The sequence below is a fragment of the Streptopelia decaocto genome, assembly GCF_964273445.1.
Source record: "Streptopelia decaocto genome assembly, chromosome: 27".
NCBI lineage: Eukaryota > Metazoa > Chordata > Aves > Columbiformes > Columbidae > Streptopelia > Streptopelia decaocto.
Genome location: NC_138682.1, coordinates 390,158 through 409,669, shown reverse-complemented (window position 1 = coordinate 409,669; position 19,512 = coordinate 390,158). Strand labels below are relative to the sequence as shown.

Below are 19,512 nucleotides of genomic sequence, written 5' to 3'. Positions count from 1 at the left end.
ACGGGGACAGGTACCCCCGGCACCGCCCGTGGGGTGGTGTGTGTTGGAAATCAGTCGGTTCTGTGACACACAGGGCAGTGACACGGGGACAGGTACCCCCGGCACCGCCCGTGGGGTGGTGTGTGTTGGAAATCAGTCGGTTCTCCGACACGCAGGGCAGCGACACGGGGACAGGTACCCCCGGCACCGCCCGTGGGGTGGTGTGTGTTGGAAATCAGTCGGTTCTCCGACACGCAGGGCAGTGACACGGGGACAGGTACCCCCGGCACCGCCCGTGGGGTGGTGTGTGTTGGAAATCAGTCGGTTCTGTGACACACAGGGCAGCGACACGGGGACAGGTACCCCCGACACCGCCCGTGGGGTGGTGTGTGTTGGAAATCAGTCAGTTCTCCGACACGCAGGGCAGGGGGCAGATTTGCGTTCCTGAGCTGCAGATGCAAATTGGCGCCGGGGCGCTGGCTCCTGCCCCTGGTTCCAAAGAACTATGCAAAGTCACACCTGGGAGCCGGAGCTGCAAGCGTTTAATTAAAGCGAAGAAAGGATTCGTGTTGGAGGCGCTCATTACCTGCCCAGCTCTTCTAGGAAAGCCTGTTGCTGCAGACAACAGTAATTAAGTGGAGTATTACAAAGGGTTTGGGAGAGTAAAGCAAGTGATGGTTTAGGCACCAAAACAAGGGAAATTCTGCAGCGTCTCTGGTCCCGGGCGGTTTCCTCGTGTCGCTCACACGCTCGGGGCCCCGGAGCTGCCGGGGGTCGTGGGGGGACGCGTGTGTCCCCATGCGGGGGGCGGTAATTCGGAGGCGGGATGAGGGTGTCGCTGGGGCTGCAAAGGGAGCAGGAACGGGGCCAGACAACATGTTTTATGTTTTATGTATTTTTCAGCACAGGCTGGAGGAAAAACATCCCAAAGGTTTCAGGTTGGTTAAGGTTAGATCATCGTCAGCTGCGTTAACTCGTCAGCTGCGTTAACTCGTCAGCTGCGTTAACTCCTCACACCTGTGCTGTGTAACTCACAGCACTGAGCACAGACCCGGGCGGGACTCAGAGCCCATTTGAAACCATCCCTGATCTTTGGCCCATCTGTCTGCGGCCTCCCCGGGACAGGGCCGAGGAGTCGGCCTTTGGGCCTGGTTTTGGTCCTTCTGGCTGCGGTTCCTTCGATTTGGGGGTGACAGGAGCTCATTCAGTGGATAAACCTGCACCCGCCTCTTCCTCCTCTTTTCTCTGATTCTTCACTTTGGTTTGGGACAACTGGTTTCAAGTTTTCATTCTAATTTTATGAGAATTTCAAAGCTTTTCCCCCAAAGTAAAGCCCAGTCCCCTCCAGCTCACTGCTGACGGTTGGGAATAGTTTGTGCTGCTCCTTCTGTCTTAGAACAAAAAGGTGGAGGGACAAATAATTACAATCTGGTTTTATTAGACATGTTCCAAAAAGAGAGAGCAAGGAAAACCCAGCGTCGCGTCACTGGCACGAGGTACAAACAGCGGCACGTTTCTCTGTTAATGGTGCTTTCCCGGAAACAGACGTGGGGGCAGCGACGCGGGGGCTGGGGGCTGATCTTGGCGTTTCTTCAGCCATTCTAGGAACCCTCGGGTGGACCCGGATGGTGAACACACACAGCCGCACACCCGCACAGCCGCACACCCGCACAGCCGCACACCCGCACAGCCGCGCACACCCACACAGCGGCACAGCCACGCACACCCACGCACACCCACACAGCCGCACACCCGCACAGCCGCGCACACCCACACAGCCGCACACCCACACAGCCGCACACCCACACAGCCGCACAGCCGCGCACACCCACACAGCCGCACACACCCGCACAGCCGCACACCCGCACAGCCGCACACCCACACAGCCGCACACCCACACAGCGGCGCACAGCCACGCACACCAGCACGCCCGCACAGCCGCGCACGCCCGCCCAGCTGCAGAAGGACCCTCTGCCCCAGCGGTTGTTTAGAATTTACACTTCAGGATGTGAGTGGGAAGGGGGGATGTTCCGCGGCGTGACGCTGCTCTCCCGTGCTGAGGGCTCTTTGTCTCCAGGAGGGGCCTCACGCTCCCAAACCGCTGCCCGGGGTCTCCCAGCGACCTCCTGGGCAGAGAAACACCCCACGTTTCTGATCAAGACGAGCTGCAGAGCTCGAAGGGGCGAGTTCGGGTCATCACGCGGTGCAGGAGCCGATGCGTGTTCCATCCATCCCTGGGCTTCCATGGGCCAGAACTGAGCTGAACCCCGAGCTGTTGCGTCTCCGCTGCGGTGTGACCTGTGCCGATGGTGACAAACGCTGCTCAGCCTCGGTGTGACCTGTGCCGATGGTGACAAACGCTGCTCAGCCTCGGTGTGATCTGTGCCGACGGTGACAAACGCTGCTCAGCCTCGGTGTGACCTGTGCTGACGGTGACAAACGCTGCTCAGCCTCGGTGTGACCTGTGCCGACGGTGACAAACGCTGCTCAGCCTCGGTGTGACCTGTGCCGATGGTGACAAACGCTGCTCAGCCTCGGTGTGACCTGTGCCGACGGTGACAAACGCTGCTCAGCCTGGCCCACAGTGTACAAACGGAAATGAAAATCAAAGATCAATTCCCCATTCAGAAAATCACTGAGATGCGTGTTTTCTTTCTAATCCCATTTCAGGTGCTGCAGGAGATGTGGCTGCCACGTGTTCCGCTGCTTTTCCGGAGCGGTGATGCGACGCTGGAGACGTGCGGTCGAGGAGCCGGGAGCGAGGTGGGTGCGGGGCTGGGGGTGCGGGAGGGGCGCGGGGCGGAGGGGCTGGGGAGGGTCCGCTCTCGTTTTTACTCGGGCGGTGCCGCATTCTTCAGGCTTTGGCTCTTGATGCTCTTTTTGCTGGAGGAGGTTTTGGAGACGATCTTCACGCCCGGGTTGCTGCCTTTTGCGCTTCCGGAGCTGAAATTCCCCCCGCTGGTGCTCAGGCCGCTGCCGCCGCCGTAGCCGAGAGCGCTCGCGGTGCCGAGAGCGCTGCCCCCTCCGAGCCCCCCACCCAGGCCCCCGCCGGCCCCGAGTCCCAGTCCTCCTCCGCTGCCAAAGCCGTAGCCTCCGCCACCGCCGCCTCCGAGACCAAAACCGCTGCCACCGCCTCCTCCGAGACCAAAACCGCTGCCACCGCCTCCTCCAAGGCTGAAGCTGCTTCCGCCGCCTCCTCCGCTTAGGCTCAGTCCACCAAATCCTCCTCCTAAGCCGGCTCCACCAGCCACGCTGGAGCTGGAGCTGATGACGGCTGCAAGAAAAAGGAACCAGAGGGTTGGAAATCTTGGCCCGTCACCGTCGTCAGGACCGTGCACCCAACTTCTGTCCCCTGTGGAAGCCACCGGTGCTGGTGGAGGGCTCAGAACGTCTCATATCGGGCGAAACCTCCCTTTTGCTGGGGCTGCTTGCAGCCCAAAGCAAGACAAGCACTGTGGTACTTACAATAGCTGATGGGGTTGAGTCCCTCGCCGCTCAGCCTGTCGGGGGCAGAAAATGGAGAGGTTGGAGCAAAATGAAGGAGATGGGCAGGGGAACGAGCTGCTGGCAGCGACAAGGTGATAACCGCTGTTATTCCTGCATGGGTTCTGCCCCACCTGCTCTCCTCGCCCTCCAGCAGCTTCCTGTAGGTCGCGATCTCGATGTCCAGGGCCAGCTTGACGTTCATGAGCTCCTGGTACTCGCGCAGCTGCCGGGCCATGTCGGCCTTGGCCTTCTGCAGCGCGTCCTCCAGCTCGATCATCTTGGCCTTGGCGTCCTTGAGCGCCAGCTCGCCGCGCTCCTCGGCGTCCGCGACGGCCGTCTGCAGGGCGGCGCACTGCAAGAGCGGGGGTTGGGCAGCCTGAGTGCTGCTTCGCTTTGGGGGTAAGAGCCGCCTAAGGAAGGAAACGGTTCTGCTCGGGGTGTTAACGAAGAACCTGGTGACTGAGGTTGTTCACCCGCAGCTGAAATTTCTGGAGTGGAAATTCCAGCCTGGAAAGAATTATTGAATACATGTTGCAGTGTGGTGCCCTTTGCAGGCGGGGATTTGGTGCGTGTAGTGAGGCAGAGCGAGGCAGAGCTGCGGCTGGAAGGAGCCAGGGAGGGGGGCTCCGCTGGCTCCGTCGGCTGCTCCTACCTGGTTCCTGGTGTTCTCAATCTCCGAGCGGATCCTCTGGATCAGCCGGTTGAGCTCCGAGATCTCCCCCTTGGTGCTGCGCAGGTCGTCCCCGTGCTTGCCGGCCGTGGCCTGCAGCTCCTCGAACTGCGGGCACAGGGAGGAGTGAGCCCTGCGAGCCGGCCGGGTGGACACGCTGTGACTCGGGTGCGTTTCTGGGGACGTTTACTGCTGTTCATGACCCCTCTGGGTCTGTTCACCTTGGTCTGGTACCAGGCCTCGGCCTCGGCGCGGCTGCGGTTGGCGATGTCCTCGTACTGCGCTTTGACCTCAGCGATGATGCTGCTGAGGTCCAGGTTGCGGTTGTTGTCCATGGACAGAACGACGGCCGTGTCGGACACCTGCGCGCTGAGCTGAGCCAGCTCCTGCGGGGAGGCACACGGGGCCCGCTGCACCCACCTTCCAGATGCCGCGGGTGGGGACGGTCACTGTCCGGGGGAGGACAGGACGGGGGCGGGAGGACGGTGTCCGTACCGCGTCATAGAGGGCTCGCAGGAAGCTGAGCTCGTCGGTCAGCGCGTCCACCTTGGCCTCCAGCTCCACCTTGCTCATGTAAGCGGCGTCCACGTCCTGGAAAAGAGCAACGCGGGGTCACCTGCAGAACCTGGGGCCTCTCGGGCTCAGCCAAGAACTGGCCCATCCTGGCGCTGGAGCTGCCGCGGTCGCCGTGCGCTTGGCGTCCGTCATACTTCATCTCACCCACCTTCTTCAGCACCACGAATTCGTTCTCCGCTGCAGTGCGGCGGTTGATTTCCTCCTCGTATCTGCAGGGAAAAGGGAAAACGTGCTGGGTCGGACCTCGGTAAGTGGAAAAGTTGTACGAGTAGGACCATGAGGTTATCTGGGCCGGGTACGGCCGTTCCAAATCAGCCTCAGCACCGCCCGCTCGAATCTGCGAGAATTCCGTTCCCCAAAGGGCTGAAATGACACGTGCACAGAACGCAGGTGGAACAGGGAAGGTGAAGCTGCTTTAGACACTTTTCCTTTGCAAGCGTCGTCACAATTTGTGACTAATGGAGCTTAATCCCACCGCCTAAGGCCGAACCGAGCGGTTGGCGCCCCGTTCCGCCCCCGGGTGCCCGGCCGTGCCGCCAGCGGGCGCTCACTTGTTCTTGAAGTCCTCGACCAGCTCTTGCGTGCTCTTGAGCTCCCCGTCCATGCGGCCCCTCTCGCCCAGCAGGTTGCCGAGCTGCCGCCGCAGGTTGCCGACGTACGCCTCGAACAGCGGCTCCAGGCTGCTCCTGCCCGAGTTGTTCTTCTGCCCCTGGTCTTGCAGGAGGGTCCATTTGGTCTCCAGCACCTTGTTCTGCTGCTCCAGGAAGCGAACCTGAGCGGTGGGAGGCACAGGGGCCGGTCATCGGCAACGGGGACCGACGTGCGGCACAAACCAAGGAAACCCCAGAGCAGGAGTGAGTCCAGCTGTGAGGATCCCCCGGATCATCCAGGGTGACCTTAGCCGACCCAGTCTGCCCTCAGTGCATGGTTCTCTTTTAGAGCCGGTTTCATTTAGCACGCTAACAAGCGATCATTAGAAAAGGTGGGTTCGGCTCTTTGATCGCTTGCTTTCTTTAACATCCTTCGGTTTTCTTTCTTTGTGAGAGATATTTATCTTCCTTCATTGAGGCTAAGATCTGAGTACTACAGGTTGAAAGACAAGGGCTTAATTGCCTTTCCTTGTGCTCATATATACTAGATACTCACCCAGGTAAAAGCTAAGGAAGGACCTAAGTTGAGGCAATATCAAAAGGACTTTAGTTCGCAGGCAGTAAAGCAACTGGGACTAACAGGTCTGCTGTGATTCCCCTCAGCTCGGGCTGGCTTACTCCATTTGAGCTCTAATATCTCATTTATCAGGCACAAAGCCTGGATCTAATCCCCTTTTGCCAGGTTCTAGTCTGGTTTTCTGCCTTGTAACTGTTGAGCAGAATGTTCTTTTTTGGTTACTTTCCTGAGCACGTGCAGGTAAGAAGCAGGCGCTAGACTGTCTGGAGCTGCACTGTTGTGGCTGCAGGACTGTCCCGCTCCCCTGTCGGTTCCACAGCGCCTGGCGAGGTCTCACCTTGTCAATGAAGGAGGCGAACTTGTTGTTGAGGGTCTTGATTTGCTCCCTCTCGTCTTTTCGCACCTGGTGGATGTTTGGGTCTATCTCCAGGTTCAGCGGCGCCAGCAGGCTCTGGTTGATGGTCACTTCCTGGATCGTCCCGACTCCGGGTGGGCCGGCGCCAAATCCTGCGGGGTTCCTGCCGCCCAGCCCCGCGCCGAACCCTCCCGGTGCCCCTGCCCCGCCAAAACCAAACCCGCCACCGCCAAAGCCGAGCCCGCCAGCACCTCCACCAACGCCAAACCCAGCACCACCGAGACCAAGAGCTCCGCCACCGAGACCAAGAGCTCCGCCACCGAGTCCGTAGCCACCGCCACCTCCCAGGCCAGAGCCACCGCCAGCCCCGCTCCCGAAAGCAGCTCGGTAGCTGCTCCCAACACCGATGGAGATCCTCTTGCTACCGCCAAGGTTGTAGAGGCTCCTGCTGCCAAAGCCACATCCACCACCTCCGCCACCTCCCCCACCACCTCCGATGAGCCTCCCAAAGCCGCCTCCACCTCCTCCCGCTCGCGCCACCGACACGGAGCTGAATCCGGCCCTGCTGCCGCTGGGAAGGACGGCGGAGGCCGCGCTGTAGGACCGGCCTCCCCCTCCCGCTCTGGTGCTGAACGTTTGCCGGCTCATGGCGGCAGGACCCGGCACCGGTGAGCAGCGCGATGGGGAGAGCGGCTCTGCTGGGGGAGCGCGCTGCCCCTTTTATCCCCCGCGGATCTGGGCTTGGTTGCGTGGAAGTGCAGCGATCAAGCCGGTGCCTTCATGGTTTTGACGTGCGGGGCGGCCGCTGTCTGCTCGAGGCTCGTTAAACGCCGATCGCGCCCCAACGCGCCCCCGGGCCGGGCCGATCTGCTCAGCCAGAAGAGTTACCTAACTCCCGATTTTCGGCTCAGCTTAGTGCAAAGCCTCCGTGGGCCCGCAGAGGTGTGGTGTTTTATTACCTTGCTGCGAAGCAGAAGAAACTACATTTTAAAAGGTGGGAAAAAGAGAAGCGGCCGCTGGCTCGCGCTGTGCTGCGGTGGGACGGGGCGGCTCAGGGCGAGCTCGGGGGAGAGGCCTCAGTTCACCTGAGTGCGAACAAAGCGGCTCAATCTGAGCAAAACATTTCACGGGGCTGCAGCCGATTAATGATGCGATCGGCACAATTTCATCTTAACCCAAAAAGCGTTTCAATGAGAGAGGCAGACTTTCTGCAAACGCCTTTGCCCAGCTCTGGGAATGGTGTTATTGGCACGTTACCATTAGGATGTAATAATCCTGAGTTTCCAGCTCTGTACAGCTGCCGTTTCTCTCAAAGACCTTTGAACCTTTCTGTTCAAAAGGCAAAGATTCAACCAGCATGAAAAGTCCTCCCACAAATTCTCCTTATTTTACTTCCTGGAGCTCTTGGGGAAAAGAAGAAAGAGCAGATTGGATGGGGTGTGGTGATGTTTTTGGCTTTGTGGAACTGGGATGTTTGGCGCCTTTCGTTGCTGGTGTGGGAGCGTTTTTGGCGCTGCCGCTGCGCCGGGTGCGTGACCGGAGCTCCGACGTGTGCGCGGGACAGGACAGGGCCCTGCACACCCATCAGAGCACACTCGTGCGCCTCGGTGCTGCAGAACCACCGAGTGGGAGCCAAACCCCCACCAGCACCTCTGCAGGAAAATGAAACCAATGCTTTCTGTCCAACTAAAGACCAAATATCTGATTATCTGTGGAAAAACTGCTGCCAGGCAAGCTCAGACCCCGAGAACTGGGCCACTCGAGGATTCGCCGTGCGGTGCGGAATTCTGGGTTGGTACAGGTCGTCTGGCTTCTCTTTGGTGAATGTTGGTCTGAATCCACCCGGATGTCACTTGAAATTCATGAACGTCTCTTGCTGCAGTTATTTGCATAGAATTCAAAGCGCGGGCGCGATGGGAAAATGAGGTTGTCTTCATGCTTTCTTGACCCCAGCAAAGGCGGATTGTCCTGAAGCTGACAAACAGGTTCCGATCGCACATTAGAGCTGAACATGTAATGGGATTAAAGGTGGGGCTGCCAAAAGAAAGAGGGACGTTTGTCGTTGGAGGAGCTGAGGTCCGTGGGCTCCGCACCAGACGCACGTGTGGGTTTTGCATCTGTCGGTTTGGATCAGCTCTGCTGATTCTGTCCCTCCACAAAGGGCACGTCCGCGGTGACACCGAGCAGGACCCGGCCCCCAGACCGCCCCAGAAAACGTGCTGCTGGCCTTTCCTTCTCTCCAAACTAGGCCGGTCTGCAGGAAAGTCCTGAAGCAAAGAGCAGCAAACGCGGGTTTTGCAAGAGTCAGGCTGAGAAGGGCAGGACGATCAAAGGCTTCTCCCGGAGCTGCCGGGCGGCTCTGGTCCCTGGGGCTCGGGGCAGGTTTGGCTTTGCAGGGAGCTGATCACCATAAAGTATGAGCTGTTGGGGCTCTGGGAGCTTCTCGTTTGGGTGTTTCTGCTCCTTATTTGCATACAAACGAGCTGGAGTCGCGGTCGTGCGCATTGAGACAGCAAAGATGAAGATAACCCATTCGAAAAACATCCTCTTGGGGTGGGTGGGTTTTGCCTTCGCAGCCCTCGCCGCCAGCCCAGGCAGCGTTGCTAAGGCAGGTCAGCTATTAAAAGTTATTAATGATCTGCTCCCTGCTGATCGCATCCAATAACACACCTTGTTTTCCACCAGAAAAGCACGTCACGCCGGCGTGGACAGACGGAGCCCGGCCGACGGACGGACGCGTCCTGCAGCCACCCGGAGCTTGGGGCGGACACGCCGTGAGTCAGCAGGGCAGCCCGCGAAGGCGAAGTATTAATAATTAATAATAATAAATTACAGCGCCTGGTCCTCAGCGGACGTTTCGTGGGATAAATGAGCTCGTGCTGCTTCCAGGCAGGGTGAGGACGGAGCCATTTCAGAGCAGAATTGTCTCAGCAGCGTTTGGCCGAAACCAGCTGGTGTTCCTGGCATCCAGCCGTGCATCCAGATGTGACCCCAGCTGCACATCCAGCTGCGCATCCAGCTGTGATGGTGTCACCATGACAAGCCCTTCCCAGCCACATGATAGAGACCTTGCAGTGGGTCATTGTCCCTTGGTGACTGGGGACGCTCGCAGAGGAGGAGGAGGGGACAACCTGATTTCACCAAATGTGGGTCTCCTCAGACACGGGGAGAGGTTCCCCAGCGCGGGGGCTGCGCGGGGGTCGTGCAGGCCCAGCCTCTGCTTTTCTGTAAGTCCTGGGTTTCTGGGAGCGTTGGGCGTTTGAGGACGAAGGCGCCGCCGCCACACGTTAGGACAGCGCGTTCTCCTGCTCTTTCACAATGAGTCTGGAGGGTGTCGGGGTGGGCGCGGGGCTCTGTTCTGTTTGTTGTCAGCGCCTGCGCTGGTTCTCTCTGATTTCCTCAAACAAGGCCCTGGCTGCTCTCTTGCTGTTGCTGTGCCGCAGAGACGCCGCGCGAGGGGCACGAGCGGCTCCCATCCCCACCACGCCGCGTCCGGCCCCGCGACCGCGCTCCTCCCGCCGCAATCAAGGTGTGTATGTGTGTGTGTGTGTGTGTGTGTGCAAAGGTGCGCAGGAGGGGAAGCAGACAAAGGCTCCAAAGCTTTGTTCAAAGCTCCACTTCTTGCGAGCTGCCCACCCCCCCCATGCGGAGGTTCACGCTGGGGAAAATATCCCCCCAGCGAGGGAAATAAAACCCGCGAAGCAAAGCCTGAATTATGCAGGTAGTTTATTGAAGGCACAGCTGCAAGTCTGGAGTAAGCGAAGCGTAATCGACTCTGTTCACTTACACATTAGAAGCGTTAAATCCGTCTATCTGGTACACACACAGGAAAAACAACGCATGCATTTAACTACAGAAATATAAGGTGCTCGTCGGTGTGTAATTAAAATCTGCTCTACCAAACCTTGTGTAGCAACTTGGGCCAATTTACATGAGCATTACCAACCCTCTCGTAAACAGGAAAAATTGGATTTTCTGGTGTCATTAAAGAAGTTAAATAATAGCTGCAGCTCCGTCCCAGACAATTAGAATGTGGTTTCTCTTTCTGAAGTCGGGATGACCAAACATTCATCCTTTGGCAACAGCTGCGCTGGGGAGGGCGAATCCCGGCCGGCCGGGCCAGGCGGAGCGGGGGGAGCGAGGGGGTGGGGGCAGGTCCGGACTGTCCGAGATGTCCGGACTGTCTCAGAGCGCGGGGTGGGTCCCCACAAAGGGACGTGCGGGAGAAGGTGGGTTCTGGTCATGCAAAGAGTTGTCGGCAGAGCGAGCAGCCGAATGGCGTGGGCACGGGCGGCGCATGGTTGTGTGATCCCTAGAGCTCTCGGAAGGAAGGGGAATACTGGTTTTTCTTATTGCAGAAATGCTGATTGTTCTCAAAGGGGACGCGTCGCCGCCCCCCGGCTCTACCGGGTTGTTCTGACCACGCGCACGGCTGTGCCGAACCTGCTGCCCGCGCCGCACACCCCGGCGCCGGGGATGATGACGGTGCCCGGGCTGCACTGCTCCACGCCGGCACACACCACGTTGCCCAGCGTGGCCACCCCCGGCGCGCACTGCACCCCCTCGGCACCCGAGATCACCTCCCGGCCCACGCAGCTCACCGCGCTCCTCGCGCCGAAGCCGGCGCCCACCCTGGGCAGGCAATCCACGCTGCGGGTGCTAAAGCCGGTGCCGCCGAAGGAGGAGACCACCCCCAAACCCGCGCCGGCCGCCCCGGTCTTGATGGTGCATTTGCCGCCCAGTCCGGACAGGGACCGGCACTCGCCGACGGTGCCGCCGCCGCTCACCACGGCTGCGGGAGGAAGGACAGGCTCAGTCATTCCCAAAGCACCTAAAACCCAGCTTATAAGGAAACTTATAAGCTTAAAAGAGTCATAAGGAAATTAAGGGAGTGCGTCGTTAGCTTACCTACGCTCACGGGGTTGCCAGTGCATATCCTGTTAAGAAAAGCAAGTCAGAAAGATGGATTTAGGGAAGTTTTCCCCAAATACACCCGCAAATAGAGGTGCTGCCAGACACCGGGAGCCCTGCGGGTCCGTCAGCTGCTCTGTGCACCCGGGTGGCTGGTGCTGGGCCAGATTGGCTTCGTATCCCATCAGTGTCTTAATATCCCACCCTCTGCACCCATGGGGAGAAAAAAGGGGTGATAGTCCCTTCTGCACCCACGGGGAGGAAAGCAAGGGGTGCTGGTCCCCTCTGCACCGCGGGACCCGCGTTCCCCGCCGTGTCTCTGCTCGCGGTTTCCCCGCGCAGGCGCGCGGCGCAGCGGCTGCTCCCACCTGCTCTCCTCTCCCTCCAGCAGCGTGCGGTACGTGGCGATCTCGATGTCCAGGGCCAGCTTGACGTTGAGCAGCTCCTGGTAGTCGCGCAGCAGACAGGCCATCTTGTCCTTGGCCTGCTGCAGCGCGGTCTGCAGGTCGATCAGCTTCTGCCGGGCGTCCTTGAGCGCGCAGTCTCCGCGCTGCTCCGCGTCGCAGATGGCCGTCTGCAGGGCCGCGATCTGCGGGACGGGCGGGAGGGTGGCCAGCGGGACACGGGGGCGGCTCCCCGGGGGTGCTCATAGAGCCGCTGCTCCTGAGCTGGGAACGGCCTGCGGGCCGGGCTTGGGCTGCGCTCGGGGTGGCCCCGGCTGGTTGGGATGAGGGGAGGGACCCGGGGGCTGCACCCCAGTGGGAAGCAAATGCTGTTTGGTCTACAGAGCAACTGGCCTCTGTTCGCTATGAGAGAAATCTGTGGGTATCGCAGCAGCTGAGAAGCTGCAGACACGGACACGGTGTCCGTGCTCATGGCATGGGTTGGACTGGATGACCTTTGAAGGTCCCTTCCAACCCAAACTATTCTGTGATTCCACGTAGATGAGGTTCTTGGGGACAAGGTTTAGCGGTGACTTGACAGTGTGACATTAACAGGTGGACCCAATGATCTTAAAGGTCTTTTCCACCCAAAATGATTGCATTATTCTGTGATGAAGCTGGGGTGGGGGTTCTTTGCAGCTGTGGGTGGTGAGGATGAGGCCCGAGAGGTTCCCTGCAGCACCCGGCCCTTCGTCCTACCTGCTTCTTCACGTTGTCCGACTCGCACTGCAGCTTCTGGATCATCCTGTTCAGCTCGGCTATCTCGCTCTGGTTGTTCCTCAGGTCGTCGCAGAACTTGCCCCGGCTGCTGTGAAGCTCCTCCAGCTGGCGGGGAGACGATGGCGTTAACGCGCCCGAACCGTCCCCTCCAGGGGCCGCGGTGACACCGGGGTCCCGGGACACACCCAGAGGTCAGCTCAGCCCAGACAAGGCACCAGACCCAGGTGGGTCCCGAACACCTGCCCTTGGGAAGGGGACGGTGTTGTGTGTGCAGAGGAGACCTCTGAACCAACGCCGTGAGTTTGTTTTTACTGAAAATACTTAGACACGGTTTTAAGTGGGTTTTGGGTTGTTTGGGTTTTTTTGGCATGACTTTCTCTAGCAACCTACAGCACCTGCGCGCTGCGGGGCGGGTTGTAAGTTGCATCATGGAGGACAGAAATGGTCCTCGGGGTTCTGTTGGCCAGGAGGTCTCACTGGTGCCAGTACTCACCCTGGTTTGGTAGAAAGCCTCCACTTCAGCCTTGCTCTTCTGGGCGATCTCCTCGTAGCAGCACTCGACGCTCTTGATGATGCCCTCCATGTCCAGGTCGCGGCTGTTGTCCATTTGCACGATGACCGAGGTGTCGCACAGCTGGCAGTCCAGCTGCGCCCTCTCCTGCAAGAGCCGCTGCGTCAGACCCGTCCCCCCCGCCGTGGGGCTGCCTGGGCCCCTCGAGAAGGCGGGGGGGCGGGCGGGTTCTCCCCCAGCACGCGGGGGTTCCCGGGGTGACCGGTGTCCGGGGGCGCACAGCGCGGGGCTGCCGCGCGGTCCCTGAGCGGGGCGGGGGTGCTGGAGGAGCCGCCGGCTGCCTGGCACTGCCGTTTCTGGCCGTGTCAGCAGTTTCTGGGCTGGGAACCCCGTGGGGCGGCCGCTCGGGGCCCCGGCGCCTCCAGCCCGGGAGGTGCTGGGCTGGACAAGGTGCAAATGCCGGGAGTCCCCTGGGCCGTTTTGGTGAAAACTTGCTGTGTTTTAGACAGAAGTGCTACTTTCACCAAAATATTTTGACCGGTGTAGCTTAAGGAGTGGAGTGTTAAAAATATTGAGGTTTTGAGGAGTGAGATGTTTCAGGGGCTCCCAGGGAAGGTTTGGATCAGAGTTTGAGGGGTTTTCCTGCAGAAGAAGAGAACGCTCCCTGTTCTCTCTGCAGCCAGGCAGCGAAAGAGCACCCTTCGCCTTCCTAACGGGTGTGCAGTGCTGTTGCTGTCTAAGAAATACAAAGAGAGGCGGATTTTTGGGGCGCAGTTTGAGGAGCTCCTACCTCGGCGTAGATGCACTTGAGGAACTCGAGCTGCTGCCGCAGGAGCCCCACGCGAACCTCCAGCTCCTCCTTGGTCAGGTACAGACAGTCCACGTCCTGCAGACACAGCGCGGGCCCGTGAGAGGGGGCAGAGAGCAGGGACCGCGTGCAGCCCGTGTTCCTGCCAGTCTGGGAGAGGCCTCTGCGTGGGTGTTGTTATGTTCTCCCCATTCCTTGGGCCACCCCTGTTGTGGGGCTCCCCCCGAGCGCTCGGGCAGGGTGACGGGGCCGGGACGCCCCGTTGTCGCGGTTTCACTCGCAGGACTCACCTTCTTGAGCACCACGAACTCGTTCTCCGCAGCCGTGCGCTTGTTGATCTCGTCTTCGTACCTGAGAGAAGGATTGGGTGGGAGGCTGAGCCCCGCGGGCCCGTCCCCGCGCCGAGCGGCCGGCGCGCGACGCGAGCAGCGTGATTGACTCCTCTCCCTCTTCTCCTTGTGCCTCCTTTTTCATTCTTGCTCTCATTCTGCTCTCGCATTATTTTGCTCTCTCACTCCTCCCCGCTGGGCTTGTTCAGCAGTTTCAGCCCGTCCACCCCGGTATCGGTGTCTGCAGTGAGGCGGCGGTGAATCGGGCCAAACCACCAGAGAGGCCGAGCCCTGTGCCCGCTGGAGGACACAGACGCGTTTGCTTTTCCCAGCCCCGCTGCCTCGCCTGGTGCTTTTCTGCAGCATCCAGGACTCTGCTCAGCGTTTATGGGGAAACTGCGGCCAAAGTGCCCCAGGGGGGTCAGGAGCTTGAGCAACCTCTGAAACTTGCGGGTGCAATGGGCAGGAAAGTCAGCGCGTAATGACCGAGCTAATAGGGACCTGGGAGAACTTTCACAATATGGTTCTGTGCGTCTGACCTGGGTGGTGAAACAACATCTGAGCTGCTCCGCTGCAGGAGCTCTGCAGAAGGGATGGCGCTGGTACCCTGTGCCCTGTACCGCCCACCCAGTGCCCTCGTGCGTGGCTCAGCTGAGCACACGGGGATCTGTTAAGGAATATCTGCAGCTTAGCTTAAGGAAAACCATTCCCACCTTCCCTCTGGGAAGAGCATGAGCCCCAAGGGAGGCGATGTGGGTAAAGCGTGGGCTGGAGACAAATAGGCTGCGGGTTTTGTGGGAGTGGGCGGCAGCGGGGACGGGGTTCGGGGCAGCCAGAGATGGGAGGCGCGATGTGGCAAACCAGGGTGGTGTGGGGAGCGCTCGGGAGAGGAAACGTGGTTCCTTGTCCCTGTTCCTACGGGAACACAGAGGCTGGAGAGCTCTCCCAGCCCCTCTCCGGCGCCTGAGCCGCAGCACCGGGACCCCAGGACTGGAAACCAGTCTGCGGCTTCTCCCCGCGTGCCACTTACTTGCACTTGAACTCCTGCACCAGGTCGCGGAGGCAGCGCTCCTCGTTCTCCAGCCTCTCGCGCTCGCCCAGCACGCACTCCAGCTGCTTGCGCAGGTTGCAGATGAAGTTTTCGAACACGGGCTCCAGGTTCCGCCGGGAGGCCGGCAGCACGTACTGCTGCAGCAGCTCCCACTTGGTGGTCAGCACCTTGTTCTGCTGCTCCAGCAGCCGCACCTGGGGAGGCAAGAGACGCCAGAGTCACTCAGCACCCGCCTCGTCCCGGGCGCCTCGGCTCCTCCGCTGGAAGGAGGAACAAGATCGGAATGCGCACGTGGGTAAGTGCTGCTTTCCCGGCAGCTTCTCTGCGCCGAGCCCGGTCCTACCCAGGACCGAACCGCGTCGCTGTGCGTTTGCTCCGTGCCGAGGCCCATCGGCTGTTTGGCCCAAGCGCAGTTCAGCCCAGCGCCACCTCGTCCCACCAGCTCGCTGGTGCAGGATCCGCTGCCTGCTTCGCTCAGCTAATTACAATAATGAGGCTTTTGAGGCACCAAAAGCTCCATCCAGGTTCTCATTTGCATGTATCTGATCTAAAGTCTAACCACGGGTATTTATCATGCCTTTCACTTCTAGATTAAAGAGCTCTCCAGTACTTGAGAACCTTTATGGATCATGAATAAGTCATTTTCCAAACAGGAGGAAGCGGAGTGGCTGCTCTGACCTGGGTTTGGTTTTTCCAGCTGCACAACAGCTCACAAAGAGAATCAAGATCAGACAGAGCAAAGGTTCCTCTGCCCTTTGAAAACCATTTCCTAGACTAATCCGTCTCTAAAGAGCAATGACGACCCTCAGCTAAGATAACAGGGATAAATAACGTCTGTTCAGGAGATCACTGGGTCATTTCATTGGCAGCGCAGAGGGACAAAGAGGTTAAAACTCTTTGTCTCATTTTGACTAGACAAATACACTTTTACATCTCTTTGGTGAAGCACACGAGCTGTTTCAAACATGCCGGAGTCCTTTGGAGTTCAGAGAGGGCTGATGGCAATGTCACGTTATACATTTTATACAAGTTCCTACTTTGCCTTTTTACACATCTGTGTGTCCGTCCCTTCTCTGCATCCCCGCAGCCACTCCCGGTTTAGCTCTTGAGCACCAAAAGCTCAGACACCTGCGCGGATCCGAAGTCTCCAGAGCCCCCAGAGCCCACCCTGAGATGGAGGAGCCGGCAGGAGCAGCGCTGGCACTGTCTTAGAGACAATGCAGCGCCGGGGCCGCCGGCCACCTGCGCGCGGCCGCGGGTCTCACCTTGTCGATGAAGCAGGCGAACTGGTTGTTGAGGTTCTTGATCTGCTCCTTCTCATGGGTCCGCACTTGGCACTCCTCGGGGTCCACCCCCACGCACAGGGGCTTCAGGAGCTCGGGGTGGATGCTGACCCCCCGAATCCCTTCCGACCGCCCTCCGCCGACGCTGATGCCGCTGCCGATGCCGCCGCCGATGCCGCCGCCGATGCCGCCGCCGTAGCCTCCGATGGCCACGCCGTCCCCGAGACCTCTGTAGCTGCCCAGGCCCCCGTAGCTTCCGCAGTTACCAAAGCCCATGACCGTGCCCACGCCAAAGCGGCCGCCGCCGTAAGCGACGCCGCAACGTCCCACGCCGGCTCCGCCGTAGACGCCGACCCCGCTGCGGCAGCTCCCGCCGAAGGAAATCCGCTGGCCCCGGCCCAGGTCGCAGACGCTGCGGCTGCTGAAGCCGCCGATGCCGCAGCGCCGGCCCGCGGGCTGGCACACCGAGGCCGAGCTGCTGCCCGCCCTGCCCAGCCCGCACACGGCGGACGCCGAGGAGAAGCCGCGGCGGCCCAGCAGGGAGCTGGACGTGTAGCACTGTCGACTCATGGCGGGCGGCGGCGGCGAAGCGGTGAGCGAGCGGAGCGGGGAGGGAGAGGAGAGGAGAGGAGAGGGAGAGCTCCTGTGGCTGCTCTGGGCACAGCCCTGCTCCTTATATACATTTCAGGAGGTGCCTGAGATGCAAAAATTTAATTTATCCCTGGGTTTGGCCTGCCTGGCAGCAAGGAATGGCTTCCAACATTCTAAACCCACAGCAAACGCTTGTATCTCATACGAAATAATGTGGAAATTAAAATAAACTGCTTTGCTTGCAAGCTTCAGTTTCAGGACTTATATTTTACTTAATTAATCTGCTTCCTTATTGTGTAATTATAGTTTAGCAAAATAATTCAAGAGGTTTTTATTCATGGCTTGTTTACGGTTAGGTTTCACCACAGCGTTTAATTATGTTTCAGGACCTCCCGCGAAAATGTCGCGGCGATGCCGCCTCTTCCAGGGGCTCGGGGCCGGCGCTTGAGCAATGACCGGTGGCCGTCGGGAGGTGGATCCGCCGAGACGCGGCGCTGACGGTGTCGGGAGCGTCCTTGTGAGCGCTCGTTCCTTCCTCTCTGGGGTATGACGGTGGCGATTCGGTTGCAGCCGCGTTTGCCGGGACGGTCGCTGGTTTCCGTGCCGTGGGGTGTGAGCTGGCGCCGCGGGGCTGCTCTGGCTGATCGGGGTTCACGCGCGTGGTCGGGGCGCAGGCTTTGTGCACCCCTGGAATCCCGAGAATCAAAGTCAAGGCATTTTGGGGACAGCTTTGCTGCCGATGGTTTATTTGCCGAATTCGGCACCCGGGGTCAGCGATAATGGTGTTGGTGTCTGGGTGTGATGTGAGCGGCGGGTTCACACAGGCGATAGCTGGAGATGCAGCGAAGTGTCACAAACAGGTTGAGAAATGCCAGCTGGAGTGCGCCTTTGCCTCTATTCCCGTGACACACCTATTTGAAATTATTCTCGTAATATCTGTTAATGAGAAGGTGCCTACCGTCTTAATTAAAATTCTTAAAAAGATTTTTGAATTTGCTTGGAAACAAATAAAGTCCCTTTTTTGCCTTAACAAGGGATCTGATCACAGAATCGCAGGCGATTGCGCCGCTTGCCCTCGGAATCCTTTGCATCTGTGCTGGGGCAAACTGAGCAGGTTCTGGGAGGATTCCCCGTCGCTGCTGCTGCAAACCCGAAAGAGCTTGTCTTGGATTAAAAATCATGCAAATGAATTAGGATTGTTTAGACTATTTGTGGAGTCTCTCCAGGTAAAGATCTTCCTTTATTCTTCTTAACTAGGTCTGGTAACGGGGTGGGATGAACCATAAACCCTCTGTACAAGTGCGATGGCGCGGTCGTTCTGTTGTAGCGGCATCAGCGTGCGATGAGCGACTGAGACAGGTGGCGGAGCGGCCGAGCTCGGGGCCGCGTCCACCGGGATCCTGGCGCCTCACGTGTAGGGGGGAAATGGGGAAGTATTGGGAAGTGGACTCTGTGCTGGCGCGCTGGGGCGAGTGCCGGAGGGGCCGGGGACAGCTGGCGCTGGGCTGAGGCCAAGCCAAGGACACTCGCGGGTGGGCTACGGCACCGCTCGACCTTTGGGCAGGTCCACACAACGCAACTTTTTGAGCTGTTCTAGATGGAGATAACGACGGGCAAGCTGAGAAACCAGCCGGCTACCGGCACAAATCCTGCTCCGGCTGCGGTGGCGCAGGGCCGCGGCACCGGGGCCGCTGACGGGCTGTTTCCCGCGGGTGGGAAGCACCAAACCTGTGCCTCAGCCTCCTGGGGAAGCGGCTCCTTCAGCCGCCCAGCCCGGAACGTCAGAGGGAGCCGGTTCGGGGCCGCGCTCGTGGTTTCCATCGGCTGAGCTTTCACGGAGCCGGTTCGCGCTCACGTGGTGGGAGCCCCGAGCGCCAGTTACGGCGACTTCAAAGGAGGCAGCGAGCACCGCGATGCAATTTGGGCTCCTGGAGACAAGGATTGCGATGGCTTCTATAGTATTTGATAATACCGGCCGCACGCACGGCACCGGCTCAAGTCAGGCGCAAACGCCTTCTCCATAGAGACCTTCTCATGTCTGTGCTTTGCCCCGGTTGACTGCAGGTCAGACAGTGCTCCGAGAGCTGTAGGAAAGGATTAACCTTCCTATTGACAAGGAGAAGACAAACCCGCTGTTTTCCGGCTGATGGGATTACGTGAAGCTTTATAGCAGCCCCTCGCACCCGGATTCACCAGCAAACCCCCAAGGTCCTGGGCCCTGCGTGTGCCTGGAACTGCGGTGCCTTCCGTGAGACTTCGAGATTTACATGTACCCAGCTGCATTAGCATCAATTAATTCTGCCTGAGCACCTCGCTAAATTGGGACCTGTTAAGCCGTCCATGCAGACAGGGAGAGCCCGGGGGCTTTTCCGCCCTCCTGTTAGGATTCCTGTAACAACCCAGCCACCCCAACCTGCTTCTCCCAGAGACAGAACTGCTCCGTGAGACCCCCTTGGAGGAGCCGCGCTCGGCCGCGCTCGCTCCCCTGGGCCGGCCGTGCGGCTCCTGCGAAGGGCACCGCACAGTCACCATTCAAACGGGCTCTAGTGAGGCCCCGGGACACCTCCCGCGGGTTTTGTGGGTCCAAACGTTCGTGTTCCCGCTCTCAAGTGCAACCTGATTCTGCTCCCAC

The 19,512-nt window shown here is 59.6% G+C and overlaps 2 protein-coding genes across 2 annotated transcripts; both read right to left on the bottom strand.

Moving 5' to 3' along the window:
• Window positions 1-2,810: 2,810 nt before the first annotated feature.
• Window positions 2,811-6,881, bottom strand: LOC309450611 (keratin, type II cytoskeletal 75-like; the record flags this gene model as incomplete). Its single annotated transcript, XM_082073595.1, has 9 exons — window positions 2,811-3,253; window positions 3,445-3,479; window positions 3,597-3,817; window positions 4,118-4,243; window positions 4,357-4,521; window positions 4,631-4,726; window positions 4,860-4,920; window positions 5,263-5,483; window positions 6,216-6,881. 9 exons carry the CDS (start codon window positions 6,879-6,881, stop codon window positions 2,811-2,813), a joined length of 2,034 nt encoding a protein of 677 aa, XP_081929721.1.
• Window positions 6,882-10,636: 3,755 nt separating this feature from the next.
• Window positions 10,637-16,859, bottom strand: LOC309450615 (keratin, type II cytoskeletal 6B-like; the record flags this gene model as incomplete). Its single annotated transcript, XM_082073599.1, has 9 exons — window positions 10,637-11,025; window positions 11,142-11,170; window positions 11,513-11,733; window positions 12,287-12,412; window positions 12,801-12,965; window positions 13,609-13,704; window positions 13,917-13,977; window positions 14,986-15,200; window positions 16,272-16,859. The coding sequence occupies 9 exons, from the start codon at window positions 16,857-16,859 to the stop codon at window positions 10,637-10,639; spliced, it is 1,890 nt and encodes a 629-aa protein (XP_081929725.1).
• Window positions 16,860-19,512: the final 2,653 nt, after the last annotated feature.